Source organism: Budorcas taxicolor, chromosome 5 (assembly GCF_023091745.1).
Source record: "Budorcas taxicolor isolate Tak-1 chromosome 5, Takin1.1, whole genome shotgun sequence".
In the NCBI taxonomy this organism is placed as follows: Eukaryota; Metazoa; Chordata; class Mammalia; order Artiodactyla; family Bovidae; genus Budorcas; species Budorcas taxicolor.
In genome coordinates this window covers 151,360,366-151,384,838 of record NC_068914.1, presented here as the reverse complement: position 1 = coordinate 151,384,838, position 24,473 = coordinate 151,360,366, and the positions used below count along the sequence as shown (strand labels likewise).

Below are 24,473 nucleotides of genomic sequence, written 5' to 3'. Positions count from 1 at the left end.
CACCAGAGAAGGCCCACCTTGACTTAGAAAACATTTCAATTCAAACATCTCCTTTACATTCTACTGTGTTTCTAAGAATTTTCAGTCTTTTATTCTAAATGTAACCCAACTTGACAGTAATGACATCTGCTTTTACATTATGTCTACTGCCTGGGGCAAGGCATTCATGCACTAAAATACAGACTAATTACTGGAAGTATAAACTTGGTAAGAAGTCAGTAATCACAATATCACTGAGGAAACAAAAAATATTTTTTTTTAGGTCGAATGTGTCTAAACTATTTCGGCTGCAATAATCTTAGGCACTAGGGCCAAAGTGGTTGAGAACAATTTCCCATGAGAAAGTATGAAATAAATTTTACTGTAATTAAAATTAGACTTTTTTAAGGGGCACTAAAAATAAATTTCTAATTTACTCTTCTGTTTCAGTAAGAAGTCAAGCATTTTCCTCATATTCATGAAATCTCTTATTTATAAATCTAATTATTCATTCATTCAACAAGTATTCCTGTGAGCTCACTGAATGCAAAGTACTGGCTGATACGACTGACATCAGAGGAAGATAACTGCCAGCAGCAGCTGTCTCCACCCTGAAATACAGCAAGGTGCCCAGGAGTCACCACGAACTGGTGGTATAGCATCTTTCACAACATCCCTTTACCGACAAAAAAACACACACTGTGTTATCCCATCCCTAACAAACAGAAGGCATGAAAAATGCACTTGTTGTATGAATGAATATAGAGGAGGAATGTTCCCACCTCATCAGCTAAAGAACCTATGGCTTAATCCCAATACCAAAAAAAAAAAAAAAATTGGATAACAACAAAAAGAACCCATGGCTTATAGATTACTCAAATTTCCAGCTACCTCTGACCATGTGATCAAAAATAAACATAAAATTTCAGTCTCCTCCTCATCTGCATTATTAAATAATCCTCAAATAATGCTATACTGACCATAAAGACTGAGAAAAAGAAAATATTCTAAACAGAAGAGTTTGGAAGCACAAAATTTCCCTAGAAGTTAAGAGCATACAACGTTATGTGGCAGCCTGGATGGGAGGAGGATCTGGGGGAGAATGGATAATGTATACACCTATGACTGAGTCCCTTGCTGTTCACCTGAAACTACCGCAACAGTATTCTTCAGCTATACGTCAATATAAAATAAGAAGTTAAAAAAAGAGAAAAGTTAGGAGTACAAGGCTTTGCAGTCAATCCCAAGTAAGGATAAATGTGTCCTCTAGAATAATTTCCTCTCTAAGCCTTGGTTTCCTAATCAGTAAGATGGGGAGAAAGCAAACCTGTGCTACTATATTGTGTACAGATTAAACAAACAAGAAAAAAATGTATGGAATGTCAGCCTCTTGTTTGACACAAAAAGATATTAATAATAGCTGAGGGAAAAAAGTTATAGATCAGCTTTTCCTCTGGACAATTCATGGTTACCACAAACCAAACTGGACCCTTTTAGACAAAATATCTCACTTTTCTATCTACACTATAAAGGGGTCAATAAATAAATAGCAAACACACCAAATTAGCACAAGTGTTTTGTTTTTGTTTTTTTAAATGCTGCATTCCAGTCCTATCCCACCATTATTTTCAAATGCATTTTTCCCCCTGACACTTGTGAGACAAATGTGTGCCCAACTAGCTCAGGGCAGTGGCGTGCAGGCCCTACTGGCATAGGTCCTGGCACTAGAGGACTTGTGTAAAAATCAAACTGTCTCTTACTAGCTGAGTATCTGAGCACCCCTATGTGTCCTCAGTTTCTTCATCTATAGATTGGGTTGATAATATATCTACCTATATCTAACTTAGTAGGTTACAAAATGCTTATAATAAGTACTCAAGTGTTAGCTATTTTTTAAATAATCATTTTATCACAGTTTGAAGTGGAATTCCAACTTCTCTAGACAGGAGATGGAACTAGATTTGGAGACTAATTTACTAGATAATTATAAGTTAAGCTGACCACTTCCTAGACATCTGTTCCACAGAAAAGTAAAATGTGTTGCAAAAATCACCTATCGGGGACTTAAGAGGCGATGTCTACCTAGGAGGGTAAAGCGCGTCACTCAAGAAGTGAGATTCAAACAAACCCTGGGCTGTGGGCCTAGAACATCTGCACATTCTTTGTGCCTCAGAAGAGAAAGAGACTGTCCACATACATCAAGTGTCTGCTGACAGGAAAGGAGCCGAGGGGAAAAAACAAGCTTTGAAGCGCCATCCACGCAGTGACAGAGCAACGATGGAGAACCAAGGACAGGCCCTCCGGAGAGCGCACGGCTCACGGCACACAGAGGGGGAAGAGGAGTCGGTTAAAGAGCAGCGCGGGCTGGTTAGTGCAGCGCCGGGCAGAAATGCCGACCACAGAGGGAGAGGGGAGCACCCAGAGCCAGCCGCAGGTCCCGCCGCAGGACCGCGGCACGCAAAGGGTAGATCTTACGGCAAAGACCTCAGCCTGCAGACCAGCCGCTCTCTTTTTCAGCTCCTCCCCTTGGGCCTCTTTGGAACTTAGCTCCTCCTTCAGTTGCTCTACCTGTCACGACATTGTTATTCCTTTTCACTCCGGTGTCAACTTGGGTCGTCTTCTTACCTGCTTTTGAGCCAGAGCAGGAACTGGAAACAACAATAACTCATAGAACACAATCAGATTGGTTCCGCTAATTCCCACTTCAAAGGACTCCTGGATGGGTTGGCTCTTTTCACAGGGCATTTTTCAGGGACTGGATGTGCTAACCGGCAAACGGGAAGCAGAGACGGTATTTTACTTTGTTCTCAAGAGAGAGGGACAAATCAAGCTAACAGAACGTTGGATGTATGGATTTTTCAGTTCTGGAAGTTACATGAAACTGGCTGTGGTCACACATAACAGATTCTTAGGATAACAGAGGAATATTCTACTGACTTATATGCAGGTATGGGGATCACGGTGAGAAGCCAGAAACTGTACCACAGAGGAACAGTTTCCACCTCTGAGAAACTGGGGAACTGACACAACTGGCATATTGGGGGGTGGTGTTTGGGGGATGCTTATATTCTAGCTAACATTTTATAACTGAAATTATGATCTTTAATTAAAACACCACAAACCTGATAAACTGATAACAGTAATAAACTAAATCCTCCAACTTGCCTAAAATGGTTGAGAAAATCAAACTAAGTGCCTCTGGATCTAAGGAAGGAATACTGTGGCAGAGGTTATGATGCAGACTGGCCTGTCTCAGCCTTCCTTACTGCACATACAGCCAAGTGCATGTGGGGACCAATAAACCTGATATACACGGCTCTTCCCCAAAGGGGAGCGCAAAGGACTTTCCTGTTTGAAGGGAAGATGCAATTTTATTTAAGCCATTTCAGGGGGGAAAAAAGAGGGATGGGTTCAGCCTTTTAGTGTCCTGACTTTTAAACTGTTTCACAAGAGAATGTGACGTTTCATACAGGGAGAAAAACTCATCTGGATGTAATTCTGCTTGCCTCAGAAGCACTGACAGACATGAAGCGCTAAACCATGATAATACACACCTAGCCTCACACAAGTAATTTTAAGGGAAATTTGAAATATCCATACAACATCAGTAATTCTGACGTTAATACTGGGAAAGTTTCATCTGAGGGAATTATGTTTCAAGTATTCTTCCTTGAAGCCTGATAAAGGAGTGTGAGGTCCATCATCATCACTAAAGAGGCAGGAATACATGTCAGTTTTTCAACCCCCTCCCCCTTTAAAAATCAGGTATCTCACACCATTACCTTGTTCTTCATAAATTTAGAATGGCTCCGGTACACCTCCATTTGCTTCATCTCCTCCTCTCGCTCTTCAGTACTCAAAGCCCCGTTGGATTTCAGCATCTGGATCTCCTCTTCCAAGTCTCGGAGCCCACGCTCCATAGAGGAGATTTTTGAATCCTGAGGGCAACGCAAGATTCAGACATTAACGTCTTCGCGAAAAATCAGCGAGGCTGAACAAGCCGGTCTTTACAATGTGAATTTTAATCAAGATCAACACATATGTAGAAAAGCTACAAGAGGTGCCCTGCTTCTAAAATATATCCTTCCTGGACATAGTATGTTTTTTCTCAAATTCCTTCCTCTGCGCCCTTCTGATTAAAGCTAACAGTATTAACAAAAGAGGCAGAAGCAATGGACAACCAGTTGAAGTTTCTGAGCACTTTATGGTCAACAAACTTCTAGTGAAAACATCTGTGATATTAACAGGAAAACCTTTCCAGGTTGTAACACTATCATTTTACTTGGTAACCTGAAAAGGTTTATCTCTGCCCCCAGTGGAGTAGGGAGAAGAGTAAGAAGGTTTTGAAGACTTACAGTAATGTGTCCAATTATCTACAATCACAAACATCTGATAACCTCCCACTGCAGAAAAGCAAAAGGATGAATTGTTAATTACATCAACAGTTGCAGTTTACCCTACAGTGGACCTGTCTTATCCACAATTTTACTTTCTGTGGTTTGGCTTTCCATGGTTTCAGTTACCCGAGATCAACTGTGGTCTGAAAATATCAAATGGAAAATTCCAGAAAGAAATGATTCATTCGTTTTAAACTGCATACTGCTGTTCTGATCAACATGATGAAGTCTCACACCTCTGTCACCCCAGGACATGAGTCATCTCTTCGTCCACTGTATCCCTGCCCATTGGTCACCAAGTGGGAGTCTTGGTCATCAGACGGACTGTCCTGGCATCGCACTGCTTGTGTCCAAGTGACCCACAGCACAAGCGCAGTGAGCTGGCAGCTCAGACTGGCCAAAGAGAAGCCATAAGATGCTTCTTTTAACTGGAACAATGGAAGTGCTCACTAAGGAAAAAAATTCATATGCTAAGGTTGCAAAGATCTACAGTACAAATCAATCTTCCATCAGCGAAATTGTCATGAAGGAAAAAGAAATCCGTGCTGGTTTTGCTGTCGTGCTTCAAACTGCAAAGTTAAGGGTACCATGCATGGTAAGCACTTAGTTTAGACGGAGACAGCGTCAGAGTTGTACAGTAAGATACCGAGAGAGGATGAGACCACGCACCTTTTCATAAAGTATACCATTATAACTGTTCCATTTTATTATTACTGTTAATCCCATAACTGTGCCTAGTTTATAAAGTGTATCCAAGGAATGTACAGGGAAAAACACAGAATATACAAGGTACGGTATTATACTATCTGTGGCTTCAGAGATGCACTGAGGGTCTTGGATCATACCCCCCATAGACAAGGGGGAGTGCTACTGTGTTAGTAATGTTACTTATTCTCTAAACTTCACCATGAGTTTGAAATATTTCATAGTCATTTTTAAAAAGAAATATCACTGTCCTTGTAAATCAGCCTCACCACAAATATCCACCTCCCAGTACAATACCTTCTCTACCATTTTCTTGGTTTGTCTGTCACAGTACCTAGCTTATTCCCAAATTACTTTAGATATCATAAGTTACAGAAAAACTACAACAAAGAACAGCTATTTTTACACTGATAGTTGCATGTGCTTACTCACCTATGAAACAAAGACCTTAAAGAGTATAAAGTGAGTAGAGCTTTATTTTAAATTATCTGGAAATTCTGAGAAACCATTCCTTTAGGAAGAAATTTTGGGACTGACTTGTGTTTTCACTTTACTTCCAGGCTGTCGTGACTGACTTTCCTTGCTATCTGGAAGCACGCAGATAAGAGTTAATTTAAAGACTTATCATTAGACAGTTATAACTAGCTATTTTTAGGTTCAGGGGAGAGGTAAGGGCTGAATTCCTCCGATTTGCACTGAGTACCTTTAAAAATAATACAACAAACATTTTCTTTTACAAAACTATTCAAATGAAACTCACATTTGGTTCAAATTAAACGTACTGTATTAATACAATCAAAGACATTCTAAACCCTAACTGGGATTTTTTTAATATTTGACTGACATAGGTAACACTGCCATTACTTCTTGGTACTCTACGTATTTTTGGCTGTGCTGGGTCTCACCACTGCTCGGGCTTCTCTCTGGTGGCAGCAGGGGCGCTTCTCTAGTTACAGCGTGCGGGCTTCTCACCGCAGTGGCTTCTCTGGCAGAGCATGGGCTTCAGGAGCTGTGGCACAAGGCTTAATTTCTCCATGGCACGTGGGATATTCCCAGACCAGGGACTGCACCCCTGCCTCCTGCATTGGCAGGTAGATTCTTTACCACTGAGCCACGAGGGAAGCCTCCTTGAACTAGGATTTTGATTTACTTGTTTAAAATTACCCCAGCTCACAAAGAATAGATAAATGACTTCAAATGCACTGTCTGAAAATTAAGGTGACTATAAATCTTCCTGGATAGATCAAGATGTTGTCCCTCAAGAATAAATACAATAATAGAAACAGGCATGTAATTAACCTGCCAATGAAGAAAGGGATACATGGCTCTCCTCTGACAGTAGCCTGGGCGGCAATGAAAGGGGAAGCAGAGAGGGGGGCGTATTTCTAGCTCCACTGGGTGCCACACAAGTGAAACAGCCTCCAGCTGAGAACTCTGGCCCCACACATCAGCAGCCCCTTCCTCTACGAAGCCCCGCAAGGCCCTGGCCAGGACACATTTCCCATCTTCTCCCCGAATCCCAACACACACTGAAGGGCAGCTGTGGACTGGATCAGCACCCTCGCTGCCATTTCACGCACCACAGGATCACGCAGAAGGGACTAAGATTCCAGCTCTGACTGCCCAGAAAGAGCTCCTGCCATGCCTGATATGCTGGACTAGGTCTGGCACCAGGGCAACTGGGCCTCAGGCTGGGTTTATTTGAGGACAGTCATTCCAAAGGAGGTTTTAGAACAGATAATAACTAGTTAAATAAATTCTCTACCATCTTACTACTCTTCCCCAGTCCTGGGTCTCGCAACAATAATCAACTGAGCCTACCAAAATCCTCTGCTCCTTGTTAAATTTCCCAAATCCTCAACCTTTTTTCAAACGTTGCCTCAGCTGCATCTCAGTGTCTTCAGTTGTGATTTCAATATAACATCCACCTGACCCCACTGGGCCACTGGAATCTCCATCTCTTGCTTCTTAGCAAAATGGCTGGAGGTTAACACAACTTAAAATAGATCCACTGCATTTCCGTGCTGTCAAAGGCAAGCAAGATGATTCCGTGAACGTGGGCACTGCCACATGCTTCACTCTTAGGTTCCAACGGGCTCGGTAAATAATATGCACAAATAACCACTGGGGAACATGAGAATGCAGTCCAACTTTCCTAAAGGTTCTTTATAAGATTTTGTTCAAGACTATTAATTGTCTGACTACAAAGAACCCAGAATCCACTAATTTGGAATTTGTCTGGAAAACTCCTTCCCCAGTGAGAATACAGATGTATACAATATAAACAGTTTTAAGGGGAAATCATCTAAGAAAACCGCTATCGTAACTGTACTTGAGAAGCATCTATTTACACAGAACTGTTTATATACCAAAAACTAAATATTCATGTCACATCAACAAATATTAAATGAAGGTACACGATGCAAAATACTGCATTAAACTATTTAGGGGACATGAAGAAGGTAAAAAGAGAAACAGATGAGGGAGAAAGGAGAGTAGGGAGGGTCCCTGTCTATAGGAGTCTTCAGCTCTTGTAAGGAAGAATATGCTGTTAATAAAAAGTATAATAGCAGCAGCAGCTAACACTAACTGAATGTTTACTATGTACCAGGCCCTGTTCAAAGTGTTTCAGTTGTTTTAAAGAATTTAAACTACAAAACAGCCCATGGAATAGGTACTAGTATCATCACCATTTATCAGTAAAGAAACTGAGGCATACAGGGGTTGGGTTACCCGTTCTACATCATGCGGCTGATCACATAAAGCCAGGTTTTTAATCCAGGGGATTTCACACAGAAGGCAAGCTCTTCATCACCAAGCACCATTACACGCAGCCTAAACATTTCTAACTACTCAGTAACTTAAAGTAGAGGTCCATGGAACCCGGGGGTGCCTCCAAGCCCTTCTGAAAAGCCAAAACTCTTCTCATACTAATTCTCTGACTTGTGGGCCTTTTCCACCGGGCTAACACGTGCAACGAAGGTAGAGGACAGACAACAGACTGGGTGCCTCAGGACGATGGCAATAGCACGACAGCGTGCTAGCAGGCAGCCTGTTCCCAGGGTCAGCGCTCTCGGGAAAGAGACAGAGAAGAAAGAACATTTTCGCAACACTGGCTTACTTAACAATGTCCCTGACTGTGACTTTCACACGCTTAACCCTTAAGCACACATCTTTTCACCATTCTGTGTGAGGAAATGGGAAGGTGCCAGGTCCGTCTGCTGTGTCCTGAGTATGACACGGCTCCCAGGACACTCGATGGGCTGCCGACTGAATCAGGTACTTTTTTCCATGAAATCCTACGCTTCCCTGATGGCTCAGATGGTAAAGAATCCACCTGCAATGTGGGAGACCTGGGTTTGATCCCTGGGTTGGGAAGATCCCCTGGAGGAGGGCTTGGCAACCCACTCCAGAATTCTTGCCTGGAAAATCCCACGGACAGAAGAGCCTGGCGGGCTACAGTCCACGAGGATGCAGAGTTGGACACGACTGAGCAACTAAGCACAGCACAGCCTTACTTGAGAGAAGAATAGACATTTTCCTTTCTTTTTTTCTTTCTGGCTGCGCCTCGTAGCATGCAGAATCTTGGTTCCCCAACCAGGGATCCAAACCAGGTGCCCTGCAGTGGAAGCACAGGGTCTTAACCACTAGACCGCCAGGGAAGTCCCTGGCAGACAATTTCTTAAAACAAGCAAAATGAGTCATTTTAAGAGAATAAGGGACCCTGAGATCAAAAGGTTTGAGAAGAGCTGATTCCAAGAAATGCTGGGCAAGGGGAAGTGAAACTGAAGCTCTTTTCATATGTCGTGTTCATGAAGTCTTACTATTTCTTCTCCGTCTACAATGTGTGTGAACTAAGCACCACTTTCTAAAACTCACACATCAAAGTGTGATCACTGAAAAGCGCGAACTGATGCAGTAAGGTCCCTTATTAGGTTCCCACTTACCTTCATTTCAATAACAGTTTGCAGAGCTTTAGTTTTGGCAGAATCAGGGGCATTCTCAAATCTCCGATGCATCTCCTATACACAAAAAGCAAGAAAGAGAGTAAGTGTCCTCCTCTTCACTCCTATTTTCCCAAAGGAAGGTAGGGGTGGCGAGGGTGTAGCAGTTGCATGCAAAGATGACTTCCCCAGCCTTGTGAGACACTAATCACTTCCTGTCTCCCTGCGGACCAGGAAGCCCACTGCCCTCAGCTAAGGGGAACAGGAGGGCCCCCCATCCCTGAGCACCTGGTTACACACAATGTGTCCCAGAGACCTCAGCCATCACAACAGGTGATGCTCTAGCATGTCCCAGGTTGGTGTGTCCCTCTTCCACACGACTCAGCAGCATATTTTCAAGACACTAAGCAATGCAATAAGGGGATTAGAAATATTCCCTTTTCAAAAGGAGAAGTCACAGCAGTCCAGTGCGCAAGGCACAAGCTACTGAGACATCTGTGTTGACAGCACCCTCTGCATAACATCTGCCCGAGAACCACAGGCCCCTGGCCGCCCACAATGGACACCTCCGGTTTCGTAGGGGCCACGATCAGAAAGAAAAAGAGGGTAAGGCTGCTGAATGAGTGTCCAAAGTAGTCTATGGTTAACCAGTGTCAAAACACAGAGCTATTTTTTTAATCCAAATTTCCGTGAGTTCAGGATCAGAAAAGAAGGAAGGAGGTGGAAGAGCACCACAGTTAGGATCTTCGAGAGATTCCCCCTAAGGTTACGAACCTTTCCTGTTAGACTCTGAGACTGTCTCTGAGTCAGCCGGTACTTCCCAGGTCCCCTGGGATAGCTCAAGTGCCCACAGGGAAGGCACATGGGTGCCTTCCATGTCAGCAGTGCTGGCGAATGCCCAGCACTGCCTGTTTGACGCTGTACAGATGTCTACCGGGTCACTCAAACTTACCTCATCCAAAACAAAACTCCTGATTTCCTCCTCTTTAACCTGGTCCCTCTTCTGAAGACTGGTGAGTCTTGCCCATCTCCTTAAAGGGCACTAGCCTCCTGGCAGCTCAAGCCAAACACCAGAGGGTCTCCTTCAAGTCCTCCCCGATCCTCATCTCCTGCCACCTTCCAGAGGAGATCCTAACTGTTCCATCTTCAAAATACTCCTCAAATTTACCATTTCACTCCATTTCCAGTCTAGTTAGAACCTAGATTATTACAACAGCATCGAGTTAAGCTTCTTTCCATTTCTTCTGTCCATTTTAAAGAAAGCAATGGGGGTAATCTTGATAAAGCATCAACAGATGATGGCACTTGTCATTAAAACCTTCAATGAGTTTCCCATTTTCTTACCACTCTCTACAAGGTCAACACAATCTGACCATAATGGATAGAGGACTGGCCTCCTGGTGTAAACTAAGTTAAAATTAGACAAAAATGCATGAAGCAACTATTTTCAGACACTGGAAGACAAGCAGCAGAGGACTATGATCCTTGAGAGAAGAGAAACTAACGAGGTTATAACCCAGACCTGCTATCTGATGTGTGATGTGCGAAGAAGAAGGCAAACGGAAAACAGTAGTCCTGCAGGGCTCAGAGCACAGACCAGTGGGTCCGAGTCCCCAAGATGCTGGAAATGTGCGAAGCAAAGTAACAGAGAGGAGGAAGCTAGCTGGAAAAGCGTCTGATCCAACAGGGTCCCCTGGAGTCTTCAGGTAAAAACTAAGTATTGGTACACAGGGAAAGACTCCATGATGTCAGACAAAGAGCGACTGTTGGGGGGCAGAACAATGATCAGAGAGCAATGAGTGAGCAACCACCTGAGCTGACAGGGGCTGGTGAGATTCAAGCTCCAAATAGCCCAGTGGAGACAAGGTCAGCAGTGCTGAGCAGACACACAGAGCAGAGACATTCTAGCCCCGGAGAGACAACCACCTGGGCTAGCCCCAACAGAGTGTAAGAGTAGGTCTCATTAAGAGTCAAGCTCATCCACAATTAACTCTTGCCAGGCAAAACATTCCACTAAGAAAGACAGAAAAATCCACAACACGTTAATGCAGGACAAAATCTGAACCCATGAGTTCAGATCATAATCACCTGCCATCTGCATTAAGACAACAAACTCATCAGTGACCTCCCAGCCTCCAGTCTGTCCTACACGCCCTACACTGTCAACAGGTGATAAAAGTGGGCACATGGATGTTTGAGAATATATGTGTAATAAATGAGCACAGAACTTTAAAATGTATTAACAAAAAGAAAATGAATCCTGCTAACTGTTAACTAATCTGCACCTATTAATAAAGTCTTCTAAGGGCTTCCCTGGTGGCTCAGATGGTAAAGAATCCACCTTGCCATGCAGGAGACCCAAGTTCAATCCCTGGGTTGGGAAGATCCCCTAAGAAGGAAACGGCAACCCACTCCAGTGTTCTTGCCTGAAGAATCCTATGGACAGAGAAGCCTGGTGGGCTACAGTCCCTGGGGTCCCAAAGAGCAGGACACGACTGAGCAACTGACACTGACTGACTGACCCTACACTTTACATTTATCTACTTAAAATATTAAAACTGCATTTCTTAGAAATATCTCACAATTCAGACACTGATTTAATTTTATCTGACCTTTTTCCCACAACTGACTTCCAATTTGGGGAAATTTCCAAATTCTTTAAGGTGAAACTATTAGAATTTCATTTTAAACTCCAGCAAGCATACCTGTAGTATATAAAGAAAAAAACCTATTTGAATAAAAAGAAACCCTCCTCTAACAAGGAACGTGGATGTACTTTAAACCATTTACAGGTATAAAACCTTCCAACTAAGACATTTTAAAACCTATCAGTTGTAACAGATTTCCGTTCAAAGGCCTGCACATTAAAGCTCATTGTGAATACGTCCTGCAGTTGGTAGACTCATCAACTCCATTTTCCCACTGACACATCAACCCTCTGACGTGTGCACTGTCAGTTAGAGAGAGACAACTCTGGAAATAAAAGTGAAAGCACTATTCAGACAAATGTAAGAAGTAGAAATATGCTATGTGCTTGCTTTATTTCACTCTCTTTAGCCTGAAAACTTTCATTCAAAACAAATTCAAGTACAGGTAGAATTATCTGGATCTTGTCATACTGTCAACTGTGGCACACACTAGAAAATGCCTTCAATTCCTCCCATTCATACACGAAAGAATAATGACTAGACAAAGAAAGCAAACAAGGTAGGAACAAAATCTCTCTCTTGTTAGTAGTTTTCTTTCTTTTTAAAAGTAAGTCAACACTTGCTTACACAGCTGAGAGAAAGGAGTATTTGGGGCTGAAAAGCAGAACTTATGTCTGAACTTTCTTTTTTCCAACATTCAGGTTTTAGCCTCCAGCACCCCTGGTTCACACGTAGATTCCATACATCAAAGAGGCACAAATCACACACACACACACACACACACACACACACACACACGCCCCGCCCCGCCCCGCCCGAGACAAGATAACCTGAATCACTAAGGTGTACACACCACCCCTCACCCGACCCCCAAGACAAGATAAGCTGAATCACAAAGGTGTACACACCACCACCACCCCCGCCCCCCGAGACAAGATAAGCTGAATCACTAAGGTGTGCGATTTAGCTGTTTGCATTTTCCAAAATTACTAGGAAAGCGCATTTAATTCTCCCTACTCCCTGTCCACTGTTTCCATCGTTTCTCTATGTGTATTTGTTTCTCTTTCTTCCCTCTAAAGTCCTCTGTTTTTACAACTGCCAGTAATACAGACAGGCATTCCTCAGATGTGCTAGTCAGTCAGTCAGAATTCCGACCTAGAACTAGTCACACAGTAGGTCTTTTAACCTCAAATGCTTCTGCAAATACTAACATGACAGCAATTGTTCTAAACAAGGTTTGCTGACTGAAATATTACACAGACAAAAATTGGCATACATGTAAATAAATGCTTCTATACAAACCAGTATTTTATTCATCACAATAGGATCTACATTAAACACACATACACACACACAAATCTGAAATATTTATTCCACTTATAGACAATGCTCGGAATGCATATGGGTTGCTGATCCAAGAATTCCATAGCCAGATTAGGTATGGTCTGCCAACAGATTGAGAACCAGACTTTGGTGTGTCACAGAACCACCTGGAAAGCCTGTTAAAACCCCACATGCCCAGGCCCCAGGCCCTAACCACGTCTGGGCTGTAGTTCAGTATTTGTCCAATAGATGTCTTCACTCTTCTACCCATCAAAGGAACAACACTCCAGTAAACAATACAAAATCTAACCATAAGTCAGTCACCTAACAATGTAATTCCACTACAAACAGAAAATACAAGATTAACTTAAATTTTATTTTTCCTTCTTTAGCTTTAGTTTGGGGGAAATATTTACCTGCTATTGATGGAATCATGGTCATGAACAAAATGGAAAACTAATTTACACAAACATTTCTGGATAGGAATACCATTTTAATGTTACTGTATCTCATCAAATCTAAGACGCCACCGACTGTATGGCAAACTTCTGTTCAATGTGCTCGAGAGAAAAGAAGGGAATGCCTCCAAATAAATCGTGACTCAAAGATTCATTCAGAATTTGTATTTTATACTGATTGCAAGATTCTTTTTTACTTATTTAACCATAAAAGTTTAACCATATACAACCCTAAACTGTTTTTACAACTTTCCTCATATCGATAACTTTCTGTTTCAGTGCAGATTCACATCACAATATTACTGAAGGGGCACTGAACATCAATTAAAGTTAACAAGAAAAATAGCAACAATGCTCAGAACATGGGCTACAGTGGTGACAAAACGAGCAGCTGTGACCATGTGAATGCACAGGTCCCGCAGGACTGCAGCCTTGCTGACAGGGACTCTAAGACACCACCAAGGGAAAGCGAGAGGCAGAGCTGCTCAGTCGTGTCTGACTCTGCAGTTCCTCTGTCCATGGGGATTCTCCAGGCAAGAGTACTGGAGTGGGTAGACATTTCCTTCTCCAGGGGATCTTCCCGACCCAGGGATCGAACCTGGGTCTCCCGCATGGCCGGCAGACCCTTAACCGTCTGAGCCACCAGGGAAGCCCCATCAAAGGTAAGACTTAATTTCACAATTTTAAAAATGGGGAAAACTGAGTCTTGGAATTGATGAATTACTGCTGTTTTTCAGAGGTGGTCGATAATCTAATAAGAATAAAACCTATGGATGTCTCAGTGTTGTCAACTTATAATTCTTTCTACCTTTCTTGACACACTGGTGCTATAATGTACAACAGTCATTTCTAGTCACCACTCATCAACCCAGATCAGAGCCATTAAGAGTCTTTACTAGACTCCCTTGATCACTTGTAACGCCCCCTCCCCCATCTATGCTCAAACCAACCAGAGTAAATTTTAAAAGCTAAACCAGATCTTACCACTCCCTTGATTAAACACTGTGGCAGCTGTCTCTAGGACTTTGAATAACACTGTTGCTTTACCTGCAAGGATCATGGAGGCAAGCACTTTGTCTCCAGAGGGCAGGGACTGTGTTCACTGCGGCTTCCCCGAGCTCTGCACCCAGATGAGCACCCAATGAACACTTGATGAGGGGAATGAACGAACCTGGCCCCAGCAACCTCTCAACCTCTCATCTCATGCCTGCCTCCCCTGAGACAATATGGTTTTTGCCCTCTCATCTCCTCAAACTCCTTCCCCTCAGGCCTTTGAAACCATTAACCTTCTCCAGGGTTAGCGTTAGGACATGATTTTACACAAATGCTCAGAAAGACTGTTTCAACTTTCTTCAGTGTTCCCTTAAAGGGCACCTCCTCAAAGATGCTTCCGTACCCTGTTAATCCCTTCTCTCGACATAATTAGACTCAACTAGTTTATGTCATCTCATAATTATCAGTTCACTGTCTCTCACCAGATTTTTAAGTTCTGGGATGGCACAGATTGTGTGTTCTGACATGAAAAATGTAAGAAGTGTATATCCAGTGCCTATCCCAAGATCAAATACAAACTAGAGGCTCCATGGATACCTGATGAGTAAATGAGAACAGAAAGGTGATGCCAAGTGCCTCTAGCACCTTACTATTCTAGAAACGACCTTTATGTAACAGTTGAGCCACAAATTGCAAAACTCCCCCCAAACAATCATTTTAACTTTTGTTAATTGTATTTTCTAACATACACACATTTAATTATTCAAGCTTCTTGCTACGGCAATAAAGATTCTTTCCTATTCCAAGATTATATTAAAAGCTTTTTACTTACATTTTCTTCTACTTGTTTTCATTTTTAAAAAAGTAACTATTTATTTCATCTAGAATTTAATTTGATGTAACTACATAAACTGTTTTCCAATGGCCACTATTCCAAAACATACATCATAAACTTAAAACTATATTATTTTTTAAATAGAAGAGAAATTCTGCCTCATCAATTTAGCTATTACTGTGCCAGTACTACACATTTTAATAATCATGAGTATAAAATACATTTGCTTAAACACGTGTTCCTATACTGAAGAAACTATATGTTTCCTCAATGTTCACAATGTGAAAGTTAGCTGAAGTCTCTGACCTCATAGAGAGAATGAGAGCTGTCAATTTTTTTTTAATTCAATGCAAGATGAATTCTTCAGTTATGCTTTCTTAAAATGAAGTATTACATAGAAAAGTGAAACATTACCGGTAGTCACAGTGCTCAGCTAAAGCCCGAGTTTCCTCTCGAGAAAATAAGTGGCAGTCTGCCTCTGTCATTCCTCCAGCTGTGCCTCCACGGCAGCAGATGATTCTTATCACGTATCTTTTATAGCAAGGCAACAGTTTCCATAGAAACCACAGGGCAAACATCCATTACTGCTGCCCAGGACTTTACCAGCATACTTAAAACTGGGGTCATTGCTCACTTTCAATGATTAACACATTTTAAAATGGAGCAATAGTTAGCCACTCGGATTCTGATTTTGTTGTGTGTGTCTCTATGAACAAATCAAGAGATGAGTAACCAATCAAGAATATTCTGTGCCCCTCTAGCAACAAAATAAGTCTACAAGAGGGGAAAAGAAAAACCCAGAGAGTCATTAAGCTGATATACATGCCAGCCAACATCAGCTCACACAAGACAGCAAATCAGAACAGAAATCGGTGTAGAATTTAGGTACCAAAGAAGGAGTTCCCTTCCACTAGCACAGGAGAGTATATAAATTCATCTAGGCCAAGATGCTAACTAATCAGGGAGAAAAGACAGAGTGTCATAACGGCTGAGAAAGCGGCCACTCACCTCTCTCAGCAGAGCGTTCTCTTTTTCCTTCTGCTCCAGAAGGCTTTCGAGGTGGTGCACGTGCATCTCTGCCTCCGCCAGCCTTCGTGTCCTCTCGTGGTCTTCCTCGGTGGCCTTGGCAGAGAGCCCCTTGCTCTGCAGCATCTCCAGCAGCTTCTTGATGGACTCGTCGCGTGCGTTCAGGGTCTGCTTCTGAGTCTCGATCCGCAGCTCCATCTCCTCCAGCGTCTTGCGCAGCAGGAACAGCTCCTTGGCCTGCCGCTCGTGCTCCGCGTGCAGCCTCTGAAAGTTCTCCTCTGTCAGCTCCGCCACACATGGCTCGCCGGTCCTGCTGCTGCTATCTTGCTGGAACAGCTGGTTCAGGTCCCTCTGGATCCGCAGCTCGTCCTGGAGAGCCTGGATGGTCATCTGCATGTGCTGGGTCCAGACAGAAAACAAGACCCAGGTCAGCTTTCCTCCTCCAGGAGCACAAACAGAGCGGGATCAGGGGAGGCAGGAGGCAGTTACCACACCTCTCAGAACCCCACGCTGAACAAATCAGGAATCACATTATTCTGTTCCACACACTGTCTTTCCTATCTGTAGTGTCTGTCACTCAGTCATGCCCGACTCTTTGTAACCCCATGAACTGCAGCCCACCAGGCTCCTCTGTCCATGGGATTCTCCAGGCAAGAATACCGGAGTGGGCTGCCATGACCTCTTCTAGGGGATCTTCCCGACCCAGGGACTGAACCCAGGTCTCCCACGCTGCAGGCAGATTCTTTACCATCTGAGCCACCAGGCAAGCCCTTACAACCTGTAAAATGTCAGTAATTTAATTTGTGTTTATTATGAACAGGAAACAAGGTGACTCCAGAAACTCTTCACTGTGCTTAAGCTACGAATAAATAAAGATACCCTTCAAAATTAATAGAGGGTATCACCTAGAACTAAAGGAAAGGAAAGGGGAAAGACAGGGGAAATCTATAGGAATGCAAACATACCATAAAAAAATTTCACCAGAAACCACAAGGGATACTGAAATACAAAATGACTTTTAAGTGCTTTACAATTAAATTTCCACAGTAAATAATAAATGTTTAAGAGTGCATGCCAGTATGGCTGAATCACTTCACTGTTCACTTGAAACTATCATAACATTATCCCAATAGAAAATTTTAAAAAATTTTTTAAAGTACGTCAGAATGTGCTTAGAACTCTTCAAGTGGTCACTCATTTAATCCTCGCTATAATACATGTACTATTATTTGAATTTTACTGATGATGACACCAAGCATACAGAGACTTAAAATAACTCACCCCAAGATCACACAGTAACAGAGCTGGCATCGAATTAAAGCAATCCTCCCAGCCCATGGATGCTAGTACCCAAAGGTACTAAGATAACTTGAAGCTTTAACCACAAAAAAACAAAACACAAAATACTGAGACTGTGGGAGCTATTTATACAGAAGAAGATAACAATATAGGTGAGTAATTATATGAAGATGTCTGTGCAGATGAACTCCTAAAATGTTGCTGAGGATCTATCTTTAGCTATATCCCTAAAGACTGTATATGAACCTCTAATCTGAATTTATAAATTCTAGAACATTATGCTGCTGTTGTTGTTTAATCGCTAAGTCACGTCCAACTCTTTGCGACCCAGTGAAATGTAGGCCACCGGGCTCCTCTGTGCTTGGGATTTCCCAGGCAAGAATACTGGAGTGGGTTGCCATTTCCTCCTTCAGGGGATCTTACTGACCCAGGGATCAAACCGACGTCTTCTGCATCTCCTGAATTGGCAGGCGGATTCTTTACCAGTGGGCCACCTGGGAAGCCCCTACAACACTATACAAAGAAGCCAAAAGGAAGTTACATCGAGAACCCTATTTTTAGAAATGAAGACGCAACAACATAAAATCACTCTTGTAGGCAGGTATTCAAGCCTGGCAGTGTGCCATGCTGGAAGGAAACTAGCTCACTATCAGAAGACATTAGCTTCAGTTCCAGCTCCCATACCAAACAGCTACCTAACTGGGGACATATGGTCATCCTTTATAGTTTCAGATTTCTCGTATTTAAAATGAGGATAGAAATACCTGCACCATGTTTTCACAGAGCTAATGACATCATGGAAATCAATGTATGTTAATACATACATTGCTCAATATTTTTGGCCAACTGTAAAACAGTAGTAAATATCTCAAGGAATGATCTGGCAAGTGTACAAAGATGCTCATTGTTGTTTAAACCACTGACAAACTTAGAAACAACCTAAAAGGATATTAATAGGTGATGAGTTGAGTAAATGAGAAATGACCACCCAGTTAAATACCATGCATCAATATTTTAAAATGCAGGTTTATACTTACTGATAAAAATATAATCACAACATATTAAGTGTAGAAAAAAGCAGACTACATAACAGCAAGTATAGGATGATCTCAATTCTAATTTTTATAGAAGTATATACATGCAGAGAAAAGTCTAAAAAGATATAAACAATTACCAGTGACTATCTCTGGCTACGGGTAGATTTTATATTTTTCTTCATGCTTTCTTGTATTATCTAAATCCCCTATAGTAAGCACACAGTCAATAAAGAGACATTTTTACTTTTAAAAATAAGAGAAAAAGACCTCAGAGATGCCTGCTTGGCTGTGTTCAATTTACTACCACTTTGGTGAAAAGGGACGGATAAGTATTTACTGTAAGTAAAAAATAAACTATTCATATGAAATAAAAATACCTCTGGAACACAACAATTTAATCATTATTTTGGGGACGGAAGGCCGGGAGGGAGAGAGAGAAGGAGGGAAGGAAGGACAAAGGGACTGGAATGACTGAGGGACAACCTGTAAGAAACTTTATTCTACTCTGCATAAAAATGTCTTTAACTGAGGTATAATTGAGATTGAAAAATTTTTAATGATAGCTTTGCGCATGTGTGCTAATTTGCTTTAGTCACGTCCCACTCTTTCAGACACTATGGACTGTAGCCCGCCAGGTTCATCGAATACTGGTGTGGGCTGCCATTTCCTTCTCCAGGGATCTTCCCAACCTAGGGATCAAACCCTCGTCTCTGATGTCTCCTGCGTTGGCAGGCAGGTTCTTCACCACTAGCACCACCTGGATATTGAGACATAATTCACATATACCATAAAATTCCCTGGTTTAAAGCGTGTGTATAAGTCAGCAGTTTTCAGTGTATTAAAAGGTCTACATCAATCACTACTATCTAATTCGAGAACAATGCCATCATTCCTTGAGAGATACACATTTGCAGTCACTTCCCATCTTTCTTGCCTCCTAACCCTCCTCTTCAATTTGAAGGGTTCAAGAGGATGGATGGATGCACTACATAGATGGATGTACTAGTCACTCAAAAGTTAAATTTTAAAAAAATGCCTACTACTACTTTTCAGCCTCAGATAGGAACGAAATTCCGACACATGCTACGGCATGGGTGAGCCCTGAGGATATTATGCCAAATGAGATAAGCCAGTCACAGAAGACAAATAGTATATGATTCCACTTACATGAGGGATCTGGGGCAGTCAGATTTAAAGAAACAGAAAGTACAGGAGTGGCTGCCAAGGGCTGGGAAGGAGAAGGGAGGTGGCAGGCAGGGAGTGACTGCTTGATGGGCACAGAGATTCAGTTTTACAGGATAACAAGAGCTCTGGGTGACGGCTGCACATGTGTGGATGCGCCTCTTAACTGTATGCCTGCAAACTGGTCAAGATGGTTAATATAAGGTGTGTGTGTGTGTGCATGTGCACACACGTGAGTGCACACAGTCATGTCCGACTCTTTGTGACCCCATGGACTGTAGCCCGCTGGGCTTCTCTGTCCATGGGATCTTCCAGGCAAGAGTACTGCAGTGGGTAGCCATTTCCTTCTCCAGAGGATCTTCCTGACCCAGGGATCGAACTTGAGTCTCCTGCGTCTCCCACATTGGCAGGCAGATTCTTTACAACTGAGCCACCAGGAAAGCCTGATGTACTTTATGGCAGTTTAAAACCTGGGGAAAAAATATGCTTGTCACAGAATTCCAGTCTGTTGATATTGATAATTTACTTGTAACTACTGATAATTAGGTTGGTCCTCACTCTTCACTATTGTAACAGGCACCTTCATATGCACATCTCTGCACATAAATCCCATGGACAGAGGAGCCTGGAAGGCTGCAGTCCATGGGGTCACTGAGGGTCGGATACGACTTCACTTTCACTTTTCACTTTCATGCATTGGAGAAGGAAATGGCAACCCACTCCAGTGTTCTTGCCTGGAGAATCTCAAGGACAGGGGAGCCTGGTGGGCTGCCGTCTATGGGGTCACACGACTTAAGTGACTTAGCAGCAGCAGCACATAAACCCAGGTTTTTACTGGAGATGAATTCTGAAAAGTGGAAATGCTGGATCAGAGGGTATACAGTTATAATTTTAAAACAGACAACAAATGTATCTCTAAAAAGGTTTGTATCAGCTTCCGCCACACAATATCTGAGCACTTTCCCATATCTTTGACAGTGGGGTATTTTCTTTCTTCTCTTTCTTTTTTGGGCTTTTCTTTGCTTACAAGTGAGACTGAACATCTATTCATGTATCTACAGGCACCTCTGTGACTCACCTGTTCTTGTTCTTTCCCATTTTGTTTGGGGACATTTAACCTTTCTCCTAACCCACTTCAAGGGCTTTTTATATTTGGAAAATAACCTTCCACCTGCTGTGCATGTTACAAATGTATTTCCAAATCTGTTTTTTTTTTCTTTTAACATAGTTTATGGCAACTTTAAATGGATCATTTTTTTAATGCAAATATAAGAGCCTTTTCTTTTATAATTTCCAGTTTGAGTATTATGCTTAGCAAGTAGTAAAGATTCAATTATGGTAGTCTTCAAACTCTTGAAAAGCACTGCTTTTTCTTATGAAAAATGAATTTACAATAAAATTATCAGGTATCTGAATTTAGGAATATCATTTTTAAATACATTTAACTGCACACATCACACTGTAAAGATTCTTCAACAGTTGCTGGAGTTCAAAATCAATTCCTAGTTTCATTGTTTATCTTTGGAAGTAAAAAAAAAAAAATCCAAATAAATTCTGACTAAATTTATCCCAAAGGGATGTATCAGAAGTTAAATTTAACAACGAAATTGATTCCTAGAACTGTCTGTCTGTTCTGAACATGCATCATCTAATTCATTTAATTCAGGAGAAAGAGACGTTGACCACAGCTCATGGAGTCACATACACACTTGTGATTAAACTAGCATGGCAATCACTATTCTGGTGAAGAAAGAAAATTCAACTGCCAGTGCGCCCTGCTTCCTGAGCTCTGCTTTGCCCACCCTGCTGGGATACAGAATGAAAACGATGCTCTTAAGTGGTGACCTAGAAGGCTATGCAGCAATTTTCTCCACTGAAATGGGAATCAACACCCCTTCTTCTTTGGGCTACATTCAAGCTAGCTTCACTTCGTAAGAATTTCTGCCAACAACCTTGGAGGAGGATGCGGCGGAGGCAAGAAGCCAGGCTGCTCTAGCACGTGACACAGAAGATGAAGTGAGCATAGCTACACACAGCACAGACATTTACCAGAATCAACCAAAAAGAGACGTGCTGGATTCCGGAGGAAGATGTCATGTGTCCGGTATTAGGAGACGTGCCAGTTGAGAACTCCGCTCAGGACACTCTCCAAAGTGATCTCACGCTTCTCACCTTCCAGACTTTATACCGACTCTCACTGGTCTGCTTCTGTTCTACTACTCAGCTTGATCTGGAAGATGGGAAAAGTGCTTGAAATTTTCTCTATGGCAAGAAAAGTTAAAAAAAAAAAAAAAGAAAGAAAAAAATTTCTACGCATAGGATCTTCTCTCTCTGAAAGAAGGAATGAGAGAAGGGACAGAAAAGACAGAAGAATCCTCACTTCTCTCCTCTCATCCTGCATCCTGAAATGGCATCCTTCCCTGAGAATTCCCACAAAATACAACTACTTCCATCTTCCTACCGAAAATCTGATGTCAAATATTCCTATAAAAATGGTCTTGGAGATAAGGACACTGAAAATCTGAAAGCAACAACAACCAGTAGTTTCAAGAATCTCCTTTCCGTCCTCTTCCTATTTACTGAAAAACTAAATTAGCAAGTTTCTTTTTTCTCTCAGGTATCTGAAAAACAAAAAAGTCATATAGGGATACGTGATTCATTACCAATGTTTAAACTGTTTTAAAACTAAATATATGGACTGGGATAGATGCTTATATAATTTTTTTTCTGACAACTTTTAAGAACAAGTTCTTTGATCTCCATATTACAAGGAAAATCGACTTCTTGAAATAACACTTGATCCAAGGTATCTAAACTGAAACAAGAAAGCTTAAATTAAGAGGTTCACAAAGGAATATCTAGTGAACCTAAAATATTGCCTATTTCTAATACATACTTAAGCAGAAGAGAATCAGAATCCCAACCTATAAGCAAGCTCCACAAAAACATGAAACCTACAGGAACCCAAGAAGAGTGTTTTCTCCTAAGAGGAAAAACTAACTCCGACCGTGTTTCAGTACCAGAGGAAAAACAGATTTTAAGAGGACTCTGGCCACCCTAGGAGTTCTCTCCATCAAGAACAAGCGGCTAGTAATTAACTTGAAAGAGTCCATTTCAGACAATTCTGCCCACAGAGGCGGTGCTGTTGAAAAATAAACTTAACCAAACACTAAAGAACAGAGAAGAAAATAAAAGTGTAACTAACCCCTTCCTGATGGAGAAAGATCTTTATCGGCTACCAGGCAGTAGGCATTACGCTCCCTGCCAGAGACTCAATGGCAGATGGGCAAAACAAACACGGCCTGTGTCCACATCAAGGTAGATAAGATAGTTTTCAATCCCAGCAACAACACACACACATGCACACAATTATAACTGCAAACAAGGATGATAGCTATAAATTCAAGGTAGTAAGAGATAAGAGAAGATTTGGGGCTGGGTGAGATCTGAAGAAGTTAACTTCTGTTAACTATTTAAAGACACACCACGTACCCTTACTTAGGTAGAGACTCTGAAGGAGGAGGGGACAGAGGAACCAAGGAGACTGAGCACCAGGAAGTGTGGCAAGAGGTGTGATGGTTTCTAAGGGCAACAGGAAGCCCTGAGAAAGCTCTGGGCAGAGAATGACCATCTCCACCATCGTGACTAATAGTCACCAAGTGGCAGCCACGTGCCAGGCACACAGTACTGCGTTGAATTCTTACAACAGTCACACGAGGTAAGACTGAATACCCATTTTACAGATGAGGAAACTGAGGTTTGCAGAAACTCAGCAGTGTGCCAAGGTCATGTAACTAGTGAGTGAGCCAGGATTCACACATCACAAGTGCATTTTCGAAAGCTCCAACTGGCTGTGATGAGGCTGTGTGTGTGTGTGTGAGGCTTGGGGAAAGAGAAAGACTGGATAAAATCGGGAGACCTCAGCCAACAGTGGCAGAACCGAAATATGACAGTACTGTCTGGAAAATCCCATGGACGGAGGAGCCTGGGAGGCTGCAGGAGTTGGACACAACTGAGCGACTGCATTTTCACTTTTCACTTTCATGCACTGGAGAAGGAAATGGCAACCCACTCCAGTGTTCTTGCCTGGAGAATCCCAGGGACGGGGGAGCCTGGTGAGCTGCCATCTACGGGGTCGCACAGAGTCAGACACAACTGAAGTGACTTAGCAGCAGCAGCGGGGTGGGAAACGGATGGTTTAGAGACATACTTCAGAGAAAAAAATAATCAGGATTTGACTGGCAGGGTGGAAAAGGAGGGTGGTGGCAACCAAGGAAGATTCTGAAGTTTCTGACTTAAACACCATGGACAAGCTGGTGGAACCACAAACAAAAATGGGGGAAAATAAGCAAGGACCAGAACTGAGAGGAGATCTTGAGCTGAATGTGAGGTGCTTCTGAGATGCTGAGAAAAGGTTTAAGGAGCAACTGTGCGTGTGTGTCTAGAGCTTCAAGGAATGAAATGAGCTACAGATGCAGGTGTATATGGCTGCGTCGCTTTGCTGTGCACCTAAAGCTATCAGTGTTATTACTCCAGGGTAAAATAAAAAGTTTAAAAAAAAATGAATTAAACTAATTATTAAAATTCTTGGGAAAAAAAATAAAGATAAAAGTGTGGAAGCTCTGATACATAGATCTGTCAACTGAG

The 24,473-nt window shown here is 42.2% G+C and overlaps 1 protein-coding gene across 4 annotated transcripts in view; it reads right to left on the bottom strand.

The window, feature by feature from the left end:
- The window catches only part of ERC1 (ELKS/RAB6-interacting/CAST family member 1), a 269,744-nt gene that overhangs the window by 194,519 nt on the left and 50,752 nt on the right, over positions 1-24,473 (bottom strand). For all 4 annotated transcript variants that reach the window (XM_052639804.1, XM_052639803.1, XM_052639806.1 and 1 more), the window contains exons 3-6: positions 16,291-16,707; positions 9,029-9,103; positions 3,762-3,917; positions 2,464-2,547 (exon numbers count right to left, since the gene is read on the bottom strand). In XM_052639804.1, the coding sequence (XP_052495764.1) occupies positions 2,464-2,547; positions 3,762-3,917; positions 9,029-9,103; positions 16,291-16,707 (732 nt within the window). The remainder of the gene's footprint in view (positions 1-2,463; positions 2,548-3,761; positions 3,918-9,028; positions 9,104-16,290; positions 16,708-24,473) is intronic.